The 22,559-nt window shown below is 44.6% G+C and overlaps 2 protein-coding genes across 2 annotated transcripts in view; one reads left to right on the top strand and one right to left on the bottom strand.

Annotated features, from left to right (window-relative positions):
* The window catches only part of TRIM55 (tripartite motif containing 55), a 37,186-nt gene extending 18,649 nt beyond the window's left edge, over window positions 1–18,537 (top strand). The window contains exons 9-10 of the mRNA XM_064651718.1: window positions 294–581; window positions 15,975–18,537. Of these exons, the coding sequence (XP_064507788.1) occupies window positions 294–581; window positions 15,975–16,094 (408 nt within the window). The 3' untranslated portion in view covers window positions 16,095–18,537. The remainder of the gene's footprint in view (window positions 1–293; window positions 582–15,974) is intronic.
* Window positions 18,124–19,138, bottom strand: CRH (corticotropin releasing hormone). The gene has a single exon (XM_064651731.1). The coding sequence runs from the start codon at window positions 19,136–19,138 to the stop codon at window positions 18,605–18,607; it is 534 nt and encodes a 177-aa protein (XP_064507801.1). The 3' UTR covers window positions 18,124–18,604.
* Between the last annotated feature and the right edge of the window lie 3,421 nt (window positions 19,139–22,559).

Genomic DNA, 22,559 nt, shown 5'->3' with positions numbered 1-22,559 from the left:
TCTTAATTAAAGAACCTCTTTTTCACTCTATTCTCAGTCAGCACTCCCCTCCCAGCTAGTTCTACCCTCCTGTTCTATTTTTCTAATTTATTTTCTTTCCCTTATCTGTGTTATTCAAGTGATAGTTGCTTTTGCTTTGCATTTCGATTGCAATTCTTTCAGACCATATATTAGGACAAATCTATGCCTTGCAGTGATACGTAACAAACACAACACAGAGAACAATTTGACTGCAGCTGGAAAGGTAACGTGGTGCACTCTGCTTGTTCTTCTCTTTATCTGTCCTGATTAAGGATGTGGTTGTGACACCAGGTGGTTCTCAGCAGACCCCAGAATCTGACACTCAAATGCCAGCCACAGCAGAAACCACGGATCCCTTGTTTTACCCTAGCTGGTATAAGTCTCAGTCACGGCAACCAAGCAGTCCAAGCTCAACCCCAGTGAGTGGGCTGGGGAAAGTAGGGAGTCCTGTTTCTCTGGAAACAAGTGCAAAGAAGTCAGAAGCCCCAACAGCAGCAACAGAAGAGGAGAGTGCACCAGGGAGTAGTAAGGAAAGTAATGCCACTGCAGCAACATCCAAGGTCAGTGCTTCCAATGTCACCCCAGAGGGCTGTGACACGCAGCAAGGCGGGAACAGCAATTGTTAAGGAAAATGTGGCTTCATTTTCCTCCGCATGCTAAAGAATGAGAATAATTTAAAAAACACGTGAACAGTATAAACTGTCATTCCAGCAAGTCTGCTGGATTTGTAGATGGTTTCAATATGCGACAGGCTGACTCCTGAGCTTCAGAGCAGCATGTTGATGGTTGCTTGTGCTTAACTGCCGGTGCACCTCGCTCGTGAGAGCTGTTATCCAAGCTGCTCACACACAGTGACTCAGGAGCTGTTGGAGAGGCTGACAAAGCCTCTGTGCATCAGATATTTGCATGTGTTGGTAGCCAAGAAATCCTGTGCATGAGATTACTCTCGTCACCTGTTGAAAGCCCGTGCACATGCCATCCTACAGTGGCTGGTTGAGCAGCTATGGCCTGGCTTTGCCTTCTGCAGCTCCGTGGCTGCATCTGAAGTGCACGGCTTCCCCGTGTGAACACGAAGCTATGCAGACACTCAGAACCTCCTTGTGTGTTTGATTCCCTCTCAATAAGCAGTGTGATTTCCTGGGTTCAGATGTGTGTCTCCAAGGATTTTTGAGACCTGAATAAGGGAGATCATGAAGATAATACATCCCAGTTCAATGTTAGACTGCCAGAAGCAAGGTGGGATAACAGAGACTGATGTGTGGAGTACAGCAGGAGGTTTTCCTTAAAATTACAATGTTAGAGTTGGTATGACCTGAATTTGAATATTCCTCCTTCTGCACCTGTATACAAATTCCACATGGGCCAAAGATACAGGCAACAGAGCTGAGGGAGCTGTGCAAGAATTTGTGGATTTGCACAGTACACCAGCTCCTGCTCCAGTGCCTGGTTACCAGCCCATGAGCAGCACTCTCTAAATCAAACCATCCCCATTTACAGGCTCATGCTGCACATTTTAACATAGCAGCTACCTATATGTGTGCAACAAGAGATTATGTATGTGTGTGAGAAAGCACAAGTGAGTAGTATTTCATGCTGTTTCCTTTAAAGTTGGAGTTGACTATATAGCATACATAAGCAGGCCTACCATATTAAACAATCATGTGCAAGGCAAAAAGTTAGGAGAAGGAGTTCACAGAGATCTGATAAAAGAGGCTGGATACCTCTAATTTGCTTGCTATCACTGGACATCTAGCTAGAGGTTTCAGTCAGTGACACTTGAATTTAGAGGCGGAAGGATTCTCACTGACTTCACTCACTTTCTTAACAAAAGCACCATTTGGCCACCAAATTTCAGTAGCTATTTTTCAAGTCGGGGTTTGATTTGAGAATATTTGAGTGGAATTTGTACGGAAAAGAAACCACTTTAAAATTCTCAAATCTGCTATGACCTTATCTTCTTAAGTATATTCCAAATGAACTAGCAAAAGCAGGTAAATCCGCAGTGAAATTTATTGCTGGTGTTCCTTCCTATCAGTTCCACTGATGACCAGGCAGCCTATCCTCACCATGGGCAGGTGAAATCTGTACTAGAATAATTTCCTGGAAGTTTGCTTGACTGTGATCTGCTTCCCTCAGTCCTAACTTACATCAAGCAAAGGAACAACACTTGCATTTGGTGTGGGCAGCTGTCTGGAAAACAGCAGTAGTCTGGTACCTGGTTCTCTTCATTGTTGTACACCAAGAGTGAAAACAGGCACACGGGAAAGATATCAGTTCCCGTTGGCATGTGAGTTTGGGGGTGCTGCGTTTTGATATCTTCCCAGACCACACATGATCCTGACATTTTGGGAGGAGGAGGATGTTGAGAAGAGTAGCGCATGGTTCTGGTGATGTGAGGAGGAAGGACACAGGGGAAAGAGCTGAGAATGGGGTTACCCCTGGGCTGGAGGCAGAAGGAGGGATAGGAAAGCTCAGGAAGCAGAAAGGTGCAAAGTGTGCTCTAGAATAGAAAAACCAGAGTGACCAAGTGATGGTGATGCCATGAAATGATGCTGTGGTCAGATTTATGGATCTGAGCTGAGAAGTGTGTATGTCATGAAGAAAATGGCTGCTATTTTGTAGCAGTGATAATTTTTAAGTACATGAACTTCATATTTTTCCTGCATGTGATTTTACACAACCCACTTGAAATGCTGTATTCCTTTATTTTTCTTAAACCCCCAGATGATGTTCTCCACTGTTTTTACTCCTTTCCTCCAATTGGGTATATAATGGAAAAGTGCTGTGGAAACAGAGCTTTTTCACTGAACGTAGTGATAATGACTAGTTTGTGTCATGACAACACTGGTGAAGCACTCTTCTTATTTTCTCACAGGAGTTAGCATTCTGCATAACACTTTTGGCATTTCTTATCATACTACATCATCTTTGGAATCTGATTCAATACATTTGTACTTTCATGGGTAGGAAATATTTCATTTTACCATTAACTAACAGTTCAAATAGTGTATCTGATGATGTTCTTACATGGCTTTAAAGGATTTTTCCCTTTCTTACCATCCAAAAAACATCACGCTAGTTCACAATACAAACTGCCTAAAACATTTCTTCCTCGCTCCTTTAAAATGCCACCCTTCAGCTTACTCCTGCATGGTTAAACACTGCATCTCCCTGATTCAAAATAAGAAAAGAGACGTTTACACCCTCAGATATATGGGCTTATATTTCAGTTGCTGTTCAGGTGACCAGCAGGATGGAGAAACTGTTGGTTGACAGATGTGAAGAGCACCAACCTTGTTCGGTCCAATAGGGGAGGAAGAGCTAAAGATTAATGGTTGTCATCAGAGAGGTAAAGGTCAGGAAAAACAAATCCACTGAATAATCCTGCTGCCAGGATTCCCACTGCAAGTAAATCACCGATGCTACGTCAGGGGGTGGCTCAAGCCCTGGTCTCCAGACATTCCCATGCAGAGAGTGGAGAGTGTCCCCTCACACCCCATCTCACACAGCACACCCCACATCCTCTTCAGGTCCCTTTTTCAGCAAAGGCTTTCAAAGCTCTCTCTGCATGGAGTACCAATCACAGCCCTGAAATGGAGGCCCATGTATTTGCAAGGATCCCAACCCATTTAGACAAAGGCTTTTTTTTTCCTTAGGTTACATTACACAAAGAGCTGAAATAACTGCAAGATCAAGGACTAAGAATTTCACTACCAAGTGAAGTTGTCCCAAAGGCAAATTTGAATTACATTTAAATGTAATTTAAACCTTAATTATTCCATAACATTGCTTCTGGAGTAGCCCCTTTTTCTGGTAGATGCTGTCCGTCCAAATTCACATCTCAATTGAATGCATATGAATGCATTCAATTTCCAAAGTGATATGAATGATGTGCAGAGAATTCTGTTACCTTTGAGGCATTTAATCTTATTTACTGAAGGCCAAAGACCTCTGACAGAAACAAGAGTAGTTACCTGTGAGTATTTGCTCTAATGACAGACAGATTCAATTATTATCTATTCTTCAAAACAAAAATGCTTGGTGTTCCCTGCTTACTTTCTGCACTGTGTTCTAAGTACTGAACATGATATGGTTTATCTATGAAAATTGATTATTATTCAGCTTTTATGTGCAGAATTTCCAGCACTATGACTGAAAAATATATCTCTCCATAAAAAAAAAAAAAAGGGGAGAGTGGAGAAACTATCACCTACACTTTAGTTGCATAAGTTATGCAAAAAGATGCACTGTCTGGTAGTAATTTGAATTTGAAAAGCATCAGACGCTGTGAATCTCAATTAAATTTATGGATCATAGTTTAATTTTCATTTATTTGTGTTTGGTTTTGAAAATTTGTTGTAATATTACAAGAGAACATAGAGCTTGTTTGTACTCCTGAGAAATCAGGCATGCGAATAGCATCATGCTCTTTCTTCCCCCTCTTTCTTTTTTTAATTCAAAATACCTTTTGAAATTAAAAATAGACAAATGCGGAAAGCTCTCACTTCTACCATTGAGACCACTTCCTATGTGGTCTCCAGTGGCATCTTTATGATTTATATAACAATGAAATAGAAAGGAGGTGAAGGAAAAAGGCATTTTGGTCTCAGATTCTATTTGCATAAAAATTATTTTCTTGTCCATGTATAGTGAGGCAGCTGTTTAGACAGTTTATGTGTCTTTATCTTTCATGTGAGAGATCAGGTCACAGCCCTTGTTCCTTTGTGTAATAAGCCCCTGAAAGTCAAACGACAAAATTACTTTGAATAGCTGTAATAATAATTTATAGTTATAATATAAATCTGCATGATTGTCATCATAAGACCAGCATATAATTTATTTTCAACCTATTTTAGTAGAATACACAGGAGGGATTTCCTTTTTTTTCAGCAGCAAAGAGAGATCAGCCCCCCTATTAAATTCCCAACATTCACTTTATTTATCAGTTGTTTCTCTAAGAAATTGTATTGATGCATCTATAAATTCCCCCCAGGGTACAGGAGGCTATATCAGCAGGGATAAGGCAACAGGAGTTGCAGCTCACAAGTGTACAGATTGTTTGGTCTAAGAAGGGACAGAAGGAGATGATTCAGCATAAACAAAATAGATAGCTCCGCACTAGAGAGCCACATCCTGCTTCAGGGAGTGCCTAAGTCAGAAGTGTAGTCACCACGGGCTGCTCCTGCCTCTGACAGAGAGTGAGAGGCATCTCCAGTAAGGAAGAGTTCACCAACTGCTGCTGGCTCACACTTGGCACCTCTTCAATCTGCCTGCTGAGTGTGAGGTGACATTGTTCCTAATCAGGTGCCTCTGCTCAGTGTCTGAAGTTGGGGGGGGTCTGAGCCCCTGCAAGTGACAACCAGGAGCAAATGATTAAAACACAGGGAGCAGGAATAGCGTCAATGAACTGCCTTGCCACTACGGGGTGTAATGTATTAGTGGAGGGTGATACAGACATTATGAAGCAGCCCTTTCCAGTGCACGAGAAACAGGTCTTGGAGTCCTGCAGTTTTTTCTAATCATAATTTGTAGGCAACATCTCTCATGTAGTAATGCCATATAAATTTGTAAATTTGTGAGAGCTTATGAAAAATTTGTGTTCACCTGAGTCTGTAGTCACTCAGTTAATTTCACATAAGATGAAGTACTGGATGCTGTATTCTGTTGCTCAAACTCCCCATAAGAAAAGTGGCTGCATGTGGCTCCAAAGGACTCCAGAGTATACATTTAGTTTGAAAGGAAATACAAGTTAATCATCCACAAACAGTAGTCAGACCTAATTTCCCTTTGCAGCCAGTAAGTACAGTGCTTTAATTCCATAAGGATATAAAATATAATCAGGACTGAACTGTTTGGGAGGAGAAATACTGATGTAGTGGCCTGTGTTAATCTTGTTTCATTAGTTTTAAAATTTCCTATTACTTGCATGCAACCTTATGCCATCTGCCAGAATTACCATAAGGACAGTCCACTCAGTATTCATGTACTGTAGTTCTCTTTGTCCCTCTACTGAATACTTCAATTTCAGCTGGTGATTCTTCAAATTTTTTTCCATGAGACAGCTTTAAATCACATGTCAGAGAGGTCAGTATTTAGCTAAGTTTTAGCCAATTGGTTGTCACGTCAGTATGCAGACAATACAGACAAGATGATTTAAAACCAAAATAAGGCCAAGAGGTCACACTGTGCTCTTTGCCTATGTACCACTGCTTTTCCATCACAATATAAAAGATATGGTCCCACATTTTAGCACAGCAGTGCACTGGAATGGTTGCACAAGCATGGCAGCAGTACACAAATAATAATTTCCTTTCTCTTCACCAAATTGGAAACTCAGTCTTTCCAATCTGCTCAGGTAAGGAAGTTAGGTCCCCCCTTCAAGAGAGATGCTCCAAGAGAGGAGATTTCTTGCTCAAAAGAAGGCAGTCTTGCAAGGCTGGATCTTGCAGGATTGATGCTGAGGGAGAGTGTCCCTTCCCTCTGGCCCATCCAACACAGCCTTCCTGCAATTTCCCCCAGAGCAGGATGAGCTGTATGTCACCATCAGCAGCAGGCACAGTCCAGGCAGCTCTCTCCCAGGACACCAGCTGCTGCTCTGAAAGCTCTCTGATCCCTGCAACAACTGTGTTTAGTGCTAATGAAGGATCTGAGAATGCACAGAGCAAAGGTCAACTTGATATTTGCCATCTAGGTCTTCATATACCTGTATTTTACCTTTTCTTAGGTAGAAAATCGGGTGAGTTTACTTCTATACCATTAAAAAATCTGCAAGGTTTGACTGAATGAAATTGGGTCATCTGTTCTCTGTGAAGCCAAACCTTTTGTAGGAAACCTATGCATCCACTGGTATACAAGCCCAAATTAAACTCTGTTTGAAGATTCTTCCTAAACATCTCTTAAAATTCATTTGGAAAAAAGAAGAACTCAGGCTGTAGCTGAAGTACAGGGCAAATACTAGATGCAAGAACTCAGTTAGCAGCCAAAAAATTCTGCCTTTTACTTCTCTGTAGTTTGACTTAGCGAATTGGGCCTTAGTGACAGGGTGATGGTGGCCGAGTCTGAGGCCACTCAGGCTGACGTTCAGTTGGGGGCAAATTCTGCCTGTAAATTTCCGCTTTGCATCTTGACTTTGTGTTCAGATGAGATTTTTTTTCCCCTCAGTTTGGCAATACATGCCAAGAAAATCAGGAAAGTCTTGATTGTTCCTCTTTTAACATCTCACTCTCCCTTACTTCTGAGAATTACCTGGGTGATTCAGAGACAACAGTGATGAGTCGTGAGGGCAATATGTTAAGATCAGCTTTCAGACAACAGTTTCCCATAATTAATATGAGTGGCAAATACTTCACTTAAATTTTACCTCGAATAGACTGTTCTGTGATTTGTCTGGTGAGTCATAGATACAATTTGATTTATGTATATTTCATCTTTTTCAGTCCATTACTAGCAAAAGGATTTCCACAATGACAGCTTGGATAAAATGATTTCTCCTGATGAAATTAATACAAAGCCAGGCTCACTTAGACATTGTCTTTTTGTGACTATCTCATTTAAATATTGAATTCTACCTCTACTTGACCTCATCCTCCAAGGATCACTCATTCTGCTCATTGTTAAGGTGTTTGGAAAGGAAAATAGAATGTAAACAAAAAATATTTCTTAATCTTGGGTGAACTGTTGCTGGTTTACATCACATCATGATAGATCTAGGTCACAACAAAAACACAAACCATCTGTTTGTAGAATATTTGGCTAGTTATTCTACTGCCTTGAGACAGTTCAGGCTTTCAGTGTAGCCATACACTCACCTATGGAAAGCAGTGGTTGTAGTCCTGTAACCATTAGAGATGGATCAATATTTAAATGCCGGCCTATCTGATTGAAAACCCCAGTGGTGATAATTAGTAAACTGGGCCTGAGTCTCTATGTTTGGATAGCGTATCGTGTCACTTCCAGGCTTTCTGCAGTTGTGAGCAGGCAAGGGGCTAGATCAGAGCACTCTGGAGGATGCTGTGCCCATCTACTAGGTGTTTGAAATGGAGATAAAGATTGAAAGGCTGCATGTGCAGCCAAAATTAAACAGAAGAAAGGGAGAGGGACATATCAAACAGTCTTATATCTGTTTTCAGGTGAAATATATTCCTGGCATCTTTACAATAATCTTCAGGTCATTAAGTAAGAGACCAATGACTAATTAAAAAACCCTGTTATCCCTGGTTACCAGCCAATAGGCGCTGCAATGTTCAAACCATGCTACAGACACCTGACAGAGACATCACACCTTTCACTGAGCAGAGGATGAGGATCTCACAATCCCCAAGTACAAGCGATCTGAATTTCTCATTGCTCTTTTCAATTTAGCGAGCACCCTATAAAATCTGCCTGAGTCCATCTCAACCACTGAAGGCGATGATCAAAATACTAATCAGTCACTCAGAGCATTCCTGGCTCAGCACTTCTGCACACAGAAGTGGCTTTCATTCATGATGAAACACTTGCTGTATGACTAGCTATATTACAAAATGCCTTACTGAGGAAAGGTAGTTGTCATTTCGCCGATCGGTGCTGGTGAGACTCTTCAACATCTGGCATGAGATTTATTTTATAAAATATACTCATTTTTATATTTATGCACAATTTCAAAATTTAATTTTATAAAATAAATAAATTTCTTTTTAAAAAAATTGAGCTGGTGCCTGCTCAGATGCAGATCAGTTCCAAAGCTTGTCTCTGGTGACAGTGACTGCGATCTGTGCTCTATATCCTGTAATAACCTGGTTAATAACTGTGATTGAATCTGAAGCTCTAAGAGCAGCACTTATCACAGCTTCCTTGGACTTCACCTGGGACAGAAGAAAACTTGATTTAATATCTTGCTCATTACTTGGCTGAGTGCTGTGCAAGCAAGCCAGCATTGCTAATGGGCAAGCAGAGATTATAATGTGTGATGTGACAGACATCTATCTGGGAACTCACAGTGCTACTCACTGAACAATGTATTGTTGGAGTAGAGTCATATCTTGGCTAACAACTTCAGCTGCTGCGGTTGTAGTAAAGAGTCAGGCAAGTGCAGACATGGAAAAATGAGCACACAAGGGAAAAATGGTAGGAGCAACAGCCAATGAGGGAAAAAATATTTTAATTGTGACCAAGAGTTTCTTTTTCTGTTATGTGGTGGCTTTGAGGAAGGGGAACAGGGTGCTTTAACTGACATTCCAGCTTTTCTTCCTGCATCTCCATTGGTGTGGTTTTGTCTCCCGTTGAAGATGTGCTGTGTCCACAATTCACATGTATCACCCTTGCCCCCTGCATACTTACAACAGCCCAAGTCAGTCAGTCACTCAGGATGTGAGCAGTGCTCCAACCCTGAATCATGAGATGCTGTGTCTACACACATGGAAGCTATGCTGCCTCTGTTATCTGATCCCATGAACGGAGCTCCAGGGTGAGTCACAGTCTGAACTGGCACCCTGTTTAATTCATGGGATTTACAAAAGTGCCATTTGCAGAGAAAGAAAAAACTTTGATTTACAGCAGTCTATGTTACTCAATGGAGAGACTACTGACAGAGACAGACAGGATGTCAAACCCTTACTAGGTTTGTTACTTCTCCCTGAAAGCTAACAGCAAAGTTTCTATGGCATGGATTAGATCAGTTACTGCCATGGAGAAGTTATTGGAAGGTCTTCACTTCACATTTAACTTGTTAATCTAAAGTAATATATACTTGTCTGACAAGGCAGCAGTAGGAGGAAGAGGGGAGAACTGGTAGCCATGAGTAACTCTCTGGCACTGATGGCCAGCATGTACCACTTACTCATACAGCCTCTCATGCCTCTCATATCATCCTTCCCTTTCTGGACAGTTCTCCAGCAAGGCTGGAAGGAGCAGAAAAGATAGAAGGCTAATTGATCAGGAGGTTCTCAAAAACTTCAAGAGGAACAAAGAATGATGTAGATAGATGCATGACAGATTTTTCTAGTCATGCAGTCTTAATATTCATGTATTTTTAAGACTCTCCTCTTGGGCTTCCCTTGTTTTCCTGTATAGTGGCAGGACTAGATTTTATACAAATCTGTAGTTAAATCAGTCTCAACAAAAAGTTGGAGCAATGAGATGCAGCAATGGGTGAAATATTACACAAGTATGTTATTTCTGCCTTTATTTTGTTTGAGCGGTGAAAAAAATAGGTGACTTAAATAAGGGAACTGTATTTCCTTTTGTCCCAGGTAATGGTTAGAAGAAAGCTTCTCTCCCACATCATTCTCTAAAACTGTTTCCACCACAGGTTCAAGCATCTGAACCTCCATGTCCCATGGGAGATGTGTGGAACCTATACCAAAATAAACTAGCCAGATTGTTTTCCTCTGAAACATATTTGGTCTCTTTAAGGTCATTATGTAAGAGACTCTGCATTAGACATTATCCACATGATGTTAATTGTAATATAATCAAAATCTATTGAAAAAAGGCATTTCCTCCCTATGGACTTTTAAAATTCATTACTGACCACTATTAAGAGAGTGATATGTCTAATTCTGTGACTGATGGAGCATATTATTTTGTCTGCTACCTTATATATTTCTGTGGCAAGTAATCATAGCAATTATTTTAGAGAATACTCTGTGGGTTCCTGCTAATAAAAAAGAAAATATCCTTGCAAAATAAGCAGCCTCTTAGCTTTGAAACAATGTTGTTGTGATTTATGTGACAGCTGCCAGGTGTTGTGCTGAAGGAGCTAGACTGAATAAAAATATAAAAACAAAATGCTTGAACTAAAGTTTAAACTATTTAAAAATAACCTGTTGTGTTCCCTTTGTTTCCACTGCCTGGAAGTGTTAAGTGCCAGAAGTGTAACACTTGACATTTGAGGCAGGCAAACATAGCCTACAGATTTTGTGATTGCTTTGCAACCAGCTAGCATTTTTTAATCATGCCTGTTCTTGTCAACACTGGGGGTTGTTTCTAAACAAGCCAGCTAAAAATGGGAATTAAATTTGTTTTCTTGCTCATTTTCCGAGGCTACAGAAACCCTAGAAACAAGAAACCTCTATTTTCACTGCTTCTCTCTCCAAGACCCACACTTTCTAACAAATTCACACTCTTGTTCTCTTGTTGGGTCAAGAGGAGGAAGTAAAGGCACTGTGACTCTAAGAGTGTAGATTCATTTTTTCCTCTGGCAGCAAAGGTGATTTAGGAGTTTCTTGCCAAATGGCTCTGCTTCTTATTGCTGCCCAGATGCCACCACTCACAGGGCAATTGTGCTGAGGCAGCTGTTTGTTGAGCTGTGCTGGAATCAAATCATTCAAATGGTCCAGGTTTAAAAATATCTTCCTTCACCTCAAAAAAACCAACAAAAAAAATTGATGTCATTCCAGTGACATTCCCATTCTTAGCACATCCCTGCAAAGAGCTACAGCAGTGCAAATGGGAAGTGAACCACGGAGACAAAGCAGGAAGAGGTGGATGGGGGACCCAAGGTGCAGAACCTGCTTTGGTTAGCATTTTTGCTTCAGAAAACATTCATATAGGTTGTAACCAACCATCTCTCCATCTGCATTAAAGTGATTATGAAGACCCTTCACCTTTCCTCCCCACTTCCTACATTTAAGAGTTAGTGATCTTGTAAAAATAAAAATACAGACAAAATTCTCAATTCCTATCAAGCAGTTTTCTGATATTCTGAAATACTTGGCTGGGATCTCCCTTGTGTGTTTACTTAAAAGACAGACCTAGTCTAACTTAGTCACACAGAGCATCTCTAGAGTCAGTAGAAAGAAACAGGTACCTCCAGAGGGCAATCCACTTCTTTGAAGATGGAACAAATCACCCTTTGGTTGTGCCTTTCTCTCATCACTCCCGTTGAAGGAGATGAATCCAGTTTGATTGAATGGATATCTCATTTCTGGATGACTCAAGTTTGGCAATATGGATCCCAGTGTCTGTACCTAAAGGCTACAGAGATTCATGGTGGTAGAGCAGAAAATGATGTGTTGACTTCAATATCTAGAAGGCCTAGACTTCATATTTTTCCCCAGCATAAATAGGATAACTGCTGGGACCTAATAAATGAAAATATTATGACAAAGCCATCCCACTCACCTCTTTCCTCCTCTCCACACTCTTTTACAAGAACCTTATACAGATTTAAGTAGACCCCTGTTTAAGGAAGCAAATACTGACAGATGCTGAATAACTACAACTTTGAAAGTACTCATCAGGCTCAACTCTGAGATCCTTATACTGTTTATTCATACAAATTCTAGTATGCCAGATGCTGAGAAGTGCTGAATGGCTGCTCAGTGGGAATTGTGGTTGCTCAGCACCTCCAAAGAACTGGCATGTAAACTCCAGCCTGGACTTTGCTTTTATGGGAAAAACAAAACCAATCATCAGTCATGCATGTTGTACTTCCCTCCCCACTTCATGAGCTGGCCTGGGGAAAATTCCTGGTGCTTACTGAAAGCATCATCTGATGTCACTCAACACCACAGGGGAGAATATAAATCAAAGTGTAAGTATTCAGCACTCTCTCAGCATTGGCCTAATGTGATTAATGTAATCTGAGGTAAACACTTTAGTTATTTCTTATTACTGTTAGGGACCCAAATCAAGGGTTGGGACTTGTTAATCTAGGTGATGTGAAAAACAAGCCCTACCCATGAGATCTCCAAGGCTTAGATAAAGCTCAGGTAGAAGCTTGACAAAAGTTACTTAATAGCAATGGACAGACATGATGAAGTGTTGAATCTGAACTGTCTCAAAGGCATGTGGCAAGGGCTGTGCCATGCTCAGCACAAAGCTTTCCTCTCTCAGCCGAGTAGAGTTGTGGTAACAGGGAGAGTAAGGTAGTCCGGGACAAGATTCCAACGAACTAGAGAGCTGTCAGATGCCTGACTCCCAGTGACACTGAGTAGACCTGCTTCTGCATTCTGCCTTTCAGAATCACATCCTGGTTCCAAAAAAAGTTGTTTTCTGTAAAATCTACAGTTGAAACCTTTGTCTCAGACAATCCCCAGCACGCTGTATAACTCTGAATTGTGCAGGCTGCTGGTGGAAGGGGGAAACAGACTTAATAACATGGACGGAGTTGCTTCTGGCACCTTTTGGTGGTTTCTTGTCTTACATGAAGAGAGTGTACCTCAGTCACTGGACGACTCAGAGCACAAACTCTGAAGTGTCACAGGTGTGAAAACACAAGTCTAAAAGCCAGGGAATGTCCATATTATCAGTTTTGTGCTTGCTTCTCTCCTGGTTGGGTGTGATGGAAAACAATAGCTCTTGGAAAGGCACATCGAGGTATTGCAGACCGGCAGCCTGCTGAGTCCAGAGAGCTGCAGGGAGCAAATGCTTCATCCAGCCAAACCCAGTGGGAATCTGTTGGAGCTCCAACATTGTTTTGCTGACACAGGAAGATGTCATCACAGCAAAATATAAAGGAGTTAACACATTATGAAATACAGTTTTGGCAGTGATGCAGACAAAGATTGTTTTGTTTGAAATGCAGTACCAGCAGTGTTGGTTAACAAGGTAATGCAGTCACCTTGCCAGTCTAAGTCATTACATTGTGCCTTTTTTTTCTAACATGTTAGGTCCAAATCCTATGAAACAAGCTGCATAATTTTAAGCCCATAGATAGTACTTTGCTTCAAAGTTAATCTTGATTTAATGTAAATTTCTGTATAGTAGCTGGTTAGAATAGCAAGTGGAAGTGCTAAAGGAAGCCTGTATTGCACAGGAAGAGAAATGACAAGGTATCACTGTGGGTTTAAGTAAAAAAAAAAGGAATAAAAATGCAGGAATTTTGTTTTAAACTTCTTGCCAGTCCTATCCATTACAGAGTGAGAAGTGAGGAGGGCTGTCCCATGCCTGCTTACACACACTGCTGAGGGCTCAGTGCACAAAATTGCACAACCAGTTTCAAAATTACTCTTGGCTGGTGCAGGCACTCTGACTGCCCTTCCAAAAATAAAGGCAAAATTTTCAGCATCACAGAAGACTCATAAACCACCTACACTCCTACATCTACCAAGATCAAGAGAGCCCTGAATCCCATATAGCTCAGAAAGTCTAGCCATGTATTTACTGCTGAAACCTGACTTTTATAATCAGGTTGAAAGGTTTGCAATCAGCACTTCGCAGGTGTGACAGGAAGATCTTCTATATTCAGGACTCAATTAGCTACCTGCCTTTCAGCTGAAGATCTGGTCCCCTGGGCCAAATTCTTTACCATACTTTTGCATAAGTCTGGGAAACAGCCCTTCTCATTGGCATTGCTGAAAATGAACTTCCACACTCAAGTAGGCGGCTATTTCTCCCACATTTTTCACCATGCTTGTGCTCTCATTAAAGTACATTATAAAGTTAGCAAGCAAAAACTATATTCTTCTGCAAGATCCTTGCCCAAAAATGTCCTTTGAGTCCTGTATATTGTAGCGAGTAGCAATGAGTACCATGCTTTGAAAATACGAACCTAAGTCAAAGATTAGCCCACATTTCAAATATTAAAGCAGTTTCTCAGATAATGTTTCATAAATAGGGCTATTCCAGTTTAGGATCTGGGTCTAAAAATGGCACAGTGAACTCTAATTAGATATGAATAAAGAAATAGGGAGCTACTTTTTTCATGTCTTCATACTGTCTTGTTTGTTGGTGTCATGACAGTTAAATAAGTAGTGACCAGAATGAAACCCAATAGCCAATTTACACTGAACTAGTGTAAAACAGTTCTTACTAATTCTTGTGGCAAACTTTAATAGTAAGTACCTACAAAAATTCTTAGGAAAATAATCCATCTCATGCTTCAGTTCCTCATAAGCATCCCTGCTTCCATGTTTTTTGCTGGATATGTCTGTTAGCATCACTGTTTTGGTAACTTTCTGTTTTAGGACAATTTCAGGACATGTTAGAATTCAGAGGATACTATTTTGTCATTTCCCCTCTATTGAGTAGCATGTTTACATCAAATAGTTCACCTGAGATTGTGCTGCAGTTCCCAAAGTAAGGTGAAACTCTGCACAAAGAAGGCTGGCAGTATAGCTGTTTTAATTTTAAGAATGTACAATGATGCATGTGCATATCTAGAAATACAGAGGGAAAAAAAATCCTGTATATTGCAAGTTAGACTATGGTCTTAATGATGAAGACATAAGGCATTCCTTAACTAACAAATCACCAATTTTTATGTATTTTATTTTTAATAGGATTTTGATACTATCACAAAGATGTCTTCATTCTCTGCCAAAGGGATCTGAAAACACTGGAACTAGTAAAATATTTCCACCTATTACATTGGTCTGTTAAATATTCAACTAATTTTAGAAATTCCTTTAACTAGCAACTACAGTATATCATGTCCAGAGTCATTTTTCTACTGTACGTGTAGGATACCTATGCAAACAAAAACGGGAAATAAACAGAAGCTTTTATCTCTGTATTATTTATTTCCTGTTCTTGATCTGAGTGAAACTGAAGTGAAATAAATATTAAAATTCTTTAAAGGAAAAAAAAACCAGAAAACACATCCAAGGCAGATTTCATAACAGCAGAACAAGAATCATTTTGAGTGGCAATGCACTGGCAATAACTTTTGGCTTTGGTTCACATCAATCTGGAGGCCCAGCTACACAAGCCAAACTGGCTCAGAATCTCTTCTGAACAGGCATTAATCACCTTCAGTGCTATAATATTCCAGAGGTCCTAATCGGGACAGCCCTTTGCACAGATGTAACATACTCACCTGGCACAATCCTTCCTCTGCCAGTGGTCATGGCAAAAGTCCCTCTGACTTCTCTGGTGTTAGAAGTCTGGCTGGCCTCCCCAAATTTCCGTGCTCCCTGCCTTTTCCCCTCTTTCCCACTTCATTCTCTTTTCCTGCATGTTGTGAAATCTTAAGGATTTTAGTGCAATTCATATTTTCCTCTTCCCTTTGTCAACCTTTTCTTCCTTTGCAGACTGGTTCTGAACCATACGCTCAAGGACGAGTGGAGGAAGCGCCTGTGAGCAGTGAGAGGGGTGACGAGCCGGCTCGTCATGTTTTCTCCTTCTCCTGGTTGAACTCACTGAATGAATGATGACTCACTCTGGCTGGCTTCTGGTGTGCTTCTCCTGGGAGGGACCGTGAGCACAGGCAGCCTGGCTGCAGTCAGCAAAGAAACTGGCCTGGAAAGGGGCATCCGAGCAGGTTTCATTCCCAGGAACTCAGTTGGCCTCCACATCATACCCTTGAGATGATAGATCTGAGAGGGATGGGAGCATGGGGACAAATTACTATACTGTATTGTAGTCAAAGTGTTTTCCAATAATTTTTTACTTGCAAGGGGAAAGTAGCATCACTACAGCTTTACACTGAGCACTGCTAGTGTTTTGTTACTCACCTTTTGGCACATCCCCTCACAGGGGTAAGCGCTTCATCAGTGTTGTTAGCTAAAATGCTGGTATGATATTCACTAATAGCACCCTTTGCCAAACCAATGTTTCTTCTGAATATCCTCCTGTATCTCCACTTGTTGGTGCTGGGGACTTCAGTGACACTATCAGATCCTTGGCAGCCCCAAATCAGGGTTGTGTCTGACAGTACCGGTGCCTCCACAGCTGCGGAACACGGGAGGAAAGAAGGAAGCTGCCATTTCTGCTTTTGGACTTGCTCTTCCTGCTAAGCCACAACAGATGACGCTCACATAAACACTTTATTTGTAAGGAAGATTCCCGGTGGCAGGAATGAGGAAGATGCATGCACCAAAAGCACTGGCCAAGACCCCAGGCATGGATGCAGGACACAGCTCTGAATATGTGGGGCAAATGCTGTAGTGCTGCCCAGCCTGTCCAGCCATAATCTGTGTCTATGTCTTCTCAGTCACCAGTGTGTGTAGAAAAGGGGGCATGTTCTTACATGAAATCAGAATGCAGTGAGGTGGTCACAGGTACTCAGTCAAGGTTTAATTTGAAATCCCAATGGTGAGCTGTAGAAAAGGCAGATGCTGACTGTCCTGTTCCATGTGCCTTGCAGATATTTATCCATCTAATGAAATCAAATTTGTGTCTTAAAAGAAGTTCTAGAAGTTCTGTTTAAGGTGGCATTCTGCAATTTTTGTCACTGGGAACAGGGTGTCAACTCTCAGTAGTGTTTAAGAGAGATTGGAAGGCTGCCAGGAGTGCTTGGTGCCATAGGGGACCAGGTGTCAAGCTCTGCACTAGGGATCTTTCCCAGATCCCTGAGCCAGGCCCTCAATACAGTTTTGTGTGAGGTCGTAGGGCTGCGCTGTGTCCCAGCAGGACTGGCGAGCTGGCAGTGCAGACCAGTTAGCAGGCTGTGTGGGGTTAGCCCCCGTCCTGGACATCTGCCGCTATTGGCCTGAGTGACATCAGCCCTCGTTGGTATCTGTTTTCCCCGGAGAACGCTCCTGAGAGAGTTTGTCGGGCTGCACAGGCGAGCTCCACATAAATATTTGGAACTCTCACAGCCCAGAGAGAGCGCCGCCCAGCACCGCCACCGCATCGCCTCCGGCTGCTGGAGCAACTTTTCTCTGGGATTTGGTTCGGGGTGAATCGTCCTGGGAGATTTCCCCTAGCTCCTCTGGCAGTTTCTCCAACATACTCAGAGCCCCTGGGAAGGAGCCCTCTTGGGCACCTCCGCCGGGACGGGGGAGGAATCTGCCCCTTTAGGGTGGGGGGAGGATGTGCAAAGCCAGAATGAAAACGCAAAAGGGATGCGGGAGCGCCTCACCGCTTTCCCATCGCTGCGCTCTGGCGGGAGGAGGCTGCCCGGCCCCAACCACAGCGGTAGGAGCCAGTGAGCCCCCTCGGGGGCTGCCGAGATGGGATTCGGCAGTGCTGGGAGGCATCGATTTGCCCTCGACACCCCGTTCCCGGGAGTAGCCTGTGCCGAGGGCGGCGGCGTGGGGCAGCCCCCGTCGGGGCGCACCTCTGGGAGAGCCGGCGGGGACGGGGGCTTCCCTGGGCGGGGAGGAGAAAAACATCCCCGGGGGCTATATAGGGCTCCCCGGGTGCCCGCGGACGCGGGTGCCCCCCTACGCCCCGGTAAGCGCTGAAGGAGGCGGAGCAACCCTTACGCGTCTAGGCAAGAAAGTCTATCAAGTCGTCTTTACTTTGCAGCTTTTATTAAAAATATAAATATTAAACATTCTCTTACACAACCAAATCGACCGAGCGCTGAAAAGATGTTTTATTGTGAAAATGTTTACAGGAAAAAAAGTGAATTGAAAGTAGCTTACAGAGATTCCCCCTCCCACCTCCCTACCCCTAGCAGAAAAGTTTTCTGTCTTCTTGGCACCATTTCTTCCAATGCTCACACATCCCTACGTAGCGATGGCACTAGAATAACTGGGAAATGGAGAAATAAATAAAGGTAGGGGAGGTTACGAACGACACTCGAGTTTCTGCACTTGGTACACGGTTGTGCATGCTAGTCAAGGGACAGAGGCTGTTCGGAGCACACCCTTCTAGGTTTAAAGCTATATAAAAATAAAGAGATGACATCAGAGCAGCACTATGGTACATCGGACGGTGTAATTATTCTTGTGCTAACTGCGGAATCTCTTTGGCAAGGTGGGGCGGGGCCGTTTCACTTCCCGATTATCTCCATCAGTTTCCTGTTGCTGTGAGCTTGCTGGGCTAACTGCTCGGCTCGGGCCATCTCCAAGACTTCTCGCAGGAGGTGGAAAGTCAGATCCAGAGAAATAGGGGGCTCCTCGGATCGCTTTTCCCTCTCCACGGCCTCACCCTCGGCTTCGCCGTTCTCGGGGCTCCCCGGCGAGCGCTTGGGCAGCTGCTGCAGCTGTTGCACCGCCGCCCGGAAAAAGTTGCTGGCGGAGGCTTCGGGCTGTAGGTGGCTGGTGCTGCTGGAGGAGGCGGAGAAAGAGCCAAGGGGTCTCTTGTGGAGGTTGCCCAGGCGCAGGAAATACTCTTCTCCCATGCGGAGCAGGACAGGCAGAGTTTGCTGCTGCTGCTGTTGCTGCTGCTGCTGTTGCTGGAAGAAATCTGGCTGGTGCAGAGCCCCGGGGGCGGCTGCCGGACTCTTGCTGAGAGCTCTGCACTCCTGGCAGGGCAGGAGGGCGACCAGCAGAATTCCCGTGGAGACCAGCAGCGGGATCTTCATGGTCGGGGCCCAAATCTGCGGAGGCAGATGAGGAACGGGGGTTGGGTTACACAGCCGATCCGCAGCGGCGGGGAGGGCAGCGCGGGGACGGGGACGGGACGCCCCCGCCGCCGCTGTCCCGGTGCTGAAACGCGCCGCTCCGCGCCCCTCCGCGCCCCGCACACCGCACACAGCATACCGCACACCGCCGCCCGACCGCGCTCATCCCGGCCCGTCCACCCGCGCCGTCGAGGCGGCTGCTCCTCGCAGAACAGCCCCGCGGGGCAGCTCCGGACAGATCCCGGGGACCAAGCTGGGCTGAACCCCTGCAGAGAGTCCCCGCGTGTGCGCGGACCCGCACCCCTTCACCCACTCCGGGCGAGGGGGAGAGTGGAGCGTCTGCGGAGGGGCAGCTCTCCCCAAGAGCTGCGGGGTGCTAGCGTCCGCTCCCGCGAGTCTCCCCGCACCATGGCCGGCCGGGGCAGCTACCCGCGTTCTGGGGGACTCCGCGCTCAGCCCCGCTCAGCGCAGGGCAGCGCATCCCTCTCCGCGCCAGGCGCGTCCCCGCACTTACCTGGGGCGGCGGTGGCGGTGGCAGGGCAGGGCAGGGCGGGTGGTGGGACTTAGCAGTGCCTGGCGTCCCTTCCTCTCGCTGTCCCTCGGAGTCGGCTCCTGGCGAACTTGGGATCAGATTTGGTCCTAATCAGAGCCGGGGCGCGGGATTTTTATAGCTTAGACCCTCTCCTGGAATCACGCAGAACTTGCCTAATAAGCTGACGCTCTCCTGACAGCCCGATTGCGTGCCCCGATCTACTGCTGAATAAATCATGGGGGCCCGTCGGAGCGGCGATGGGCAGAGTTTCGCTATCGCAACCCCAAATCTCACGTCCAATTATATCAACAGATATTTATCGCCTCTGCAGTGACGTCAGCCGGGCCGGGGGCCGGGGAGCAGGATGCCCCCCCCACCCCATTGACAAAAATACTTGAATGAGATTTCCTAGCGAGCGCGTACTATGAGAGGTCACTCCGGGGAAACTTTCCACTCACGGGCCAGCCCTGCGGGGCCGGGGCTGCTATCCCGGGTGGACTCCCTCCCCTATCCCAGGTCCTGCTCGGCCCCCGCCGCCTCCGATCCCGCCCGCAAGGGGCGACTGTGGCGGGTCAGCACAGGAGGCTCCGAGAGGCGCGCGTTTTGCGGGAATCCCGCTTTGCTCCTCGCCCCGGGCAGGCCGATGCAGCGCTTGCCCTGCAGGCAGAGGCGCAGCCGAGCCCGCAGGGAAGAGGCAGAGCAGATGCCAGTGCGGGTGCCGGTGCCGGGAGGGACCCACGGCATCGCTGGCACCGGGGCTGCCCGGGGACCCGCCAGCGGTAGAGGGGGCGGAAAGCCCCCGGGGGTGGCGGGGACGTCCGGGGCCGCCGCCGCCGGGGCCGCCGGGAGCATCTGCCGGGGAAGGGAGCGCAGCCCGGGCCGCGCTCCTCTCGCTCCTCCTCCCCTGCCACCGCCTGCGCCGCCGCCTGCTCGTCCCGGCCCTGGCTCCGCGCTGCCGGCTCGCGCTCCCCCGGTCTGGCCCGTGCTCCTCTCCATTGTCTTCCCACTTCTTGTGTGGAGGTAACAACTGCTCTTTTCCCCACTCCTCGACTCCACTAGCTGATCTTCCCCACCTCTTCAACCCCATGGCCATATACCTCCCTGTTTGCCCTCCTCAGCTAAGGCACCCTCCCTCCGGGGTATCCTAATCCCACGTGGAGCTCTCTTTGAAGTGCTCTCCCATGTCCATTAGGCTCCAGACCATATTACACCAACCTCTTCAGCTGGATTTCATGCCCTCTGATCTCTTCAGGAAGCAGTGCTGCCTATAGAAATGACTTCTGCCCAACACCCCTTCTGCGTGTAAATGTGTGTTCTTCCGTTTTTGCATCCCATCATCCTCGCCAGTGCATCTCAGCCGTGCTTCTTCACTGCCTCAGATGCAGCACCAATCACATCCTCCCCTTTAAACTGGAAAATTTTACAGAAAACCTACTGGTTTTATCTTGCCTAGCCTGTAAATGCCTGGGGTCACGCACTTGCGTGTCTCCCATCATAGTAAGGTGTTGCAACAGAACAGGTGGTCATACGCTATTAGTGCTAAATAAGTGATAAATCTTCAATCCATTTCCTTAATAAAATAACAAAGTTCAAAAAACTTAATGCATTAGGTTGGCCGCAGCCCAATTCTCAGCATCTCCTTAGGCATGTAATACACTTCAATTTTAGTTATACCTACCTCCAGCCTTAGATGCTTTTGGTGAAGTGCCAAAGAATCAGATCTTGTGCATCATGAAGAAACAAATGGAAAAACAAGTAGTAATATCAGAGATTTAGCTCTTCATTACCTCTGTTAGCTCAGGCATTCATGAACTGAAATGCGTATTACAGAACATAATACATTGTGTAGCTAGTCACAGCAGAAGCTATTTGTATGCTTTTAAAGCGTGTCAGCACGGCTTTCAGTGAGAACAAGAGGTTCAAAGAAACAGGAGCTAAGTTCAATCAGTTGATGGAAAATGTAAGAGGTACTTACTAAACTCAAACCCTTCAGATGTGCTCTGGGGTGAGTTTTATCACCGTGTCTCCATTTTTAGGTTAATATAATCTTTAAAACACAAAACCTCTTAAAATAATGTGATCATAGATGTAAAGAAGGAAGAATTCTGATCTGAATACATTTTTTTAATGTTGTGGATAAAATCTGGATAATACAGAGCTGCATCCCTCCGAAAGATTGATGCCAATGAGAACTAGCTCAGGTTATGTTTCATTTTTAATCAATTACAATATTATTTAGGTCCCTTTAGGCAAACTGTTTTGGTCTGTTTTATCCCTTAAAGAAATCCAGGTATAGCAAAAGCAACATAGGAGCAGGCTAGGATTCTCAAATTTTCACAAGAGCTGTACAACCCACCAGTTTCTTCTCCCCTTTTTAGTGACCCCTGACATCTGCAGTGTCTCATGCGAGCTTGTTTCTAATCCTATATGGTCTTATTACCCCACTTCCCTCATAGATCCTGAGCCATGTGTGAAAGGGTTTGCAACAATTTAAATGTAGGGAAGACTGTGAGACATTTGGATATCTTGATAATGAGGAATATAAAATATCACAGATACACAAAACAAAAAGTACTTCCCTCAGCACTTCAAATGCAGAACCGACTGCCTCGGAGTACAGAATTCCACTCTCCAGAGTCACTAGTTTCTAAGTGAAATCTCACTACTGAAGGAGATTACAACAGAAGAAATCATGGTTTCTCATCAGAGAGGTGAAAAAGAAAGACAAGGAGGATATCAGGTACATCTGGATTAGAGTTTTATGTTTAGTGATGTAATTTGAGATTAGCATACCCTTCATAAGAAAAGTATTCATATTTGACTCACTCCACAAGCATCAGGAGCAAACAG

The sequence above is a fragment of the Pseudopipra pipra genome, chromosome 1 (genome assembly GCF_036250125.1).
Source record: "Pseudopipra pipra isolate bDixPip1 chromosome 1, bDixPip1.hap1, whole genome shotgun sequence".
Taxonomy (NCBI): Eukaryota; Metazoa; Chordata; class Aves; order Passeriformes; family Pipridae; genus Pseudopipra; species Pseudopipra pipra.
Note: the sequence above shows the minus strand (reverse complement) of the source record. Positions and strands in the feature narration are given on the sequence as shown.

What these genes read in the sequence shown, in the direction of transcription:
- CRH (XM_064651731.1), bottom strand. Translation starts at nt 19,138, where the DNA reads ATGAAGATCCCGCTGCTGGTCTCCACGGGAATTCTGCTGGTCGCCCTC.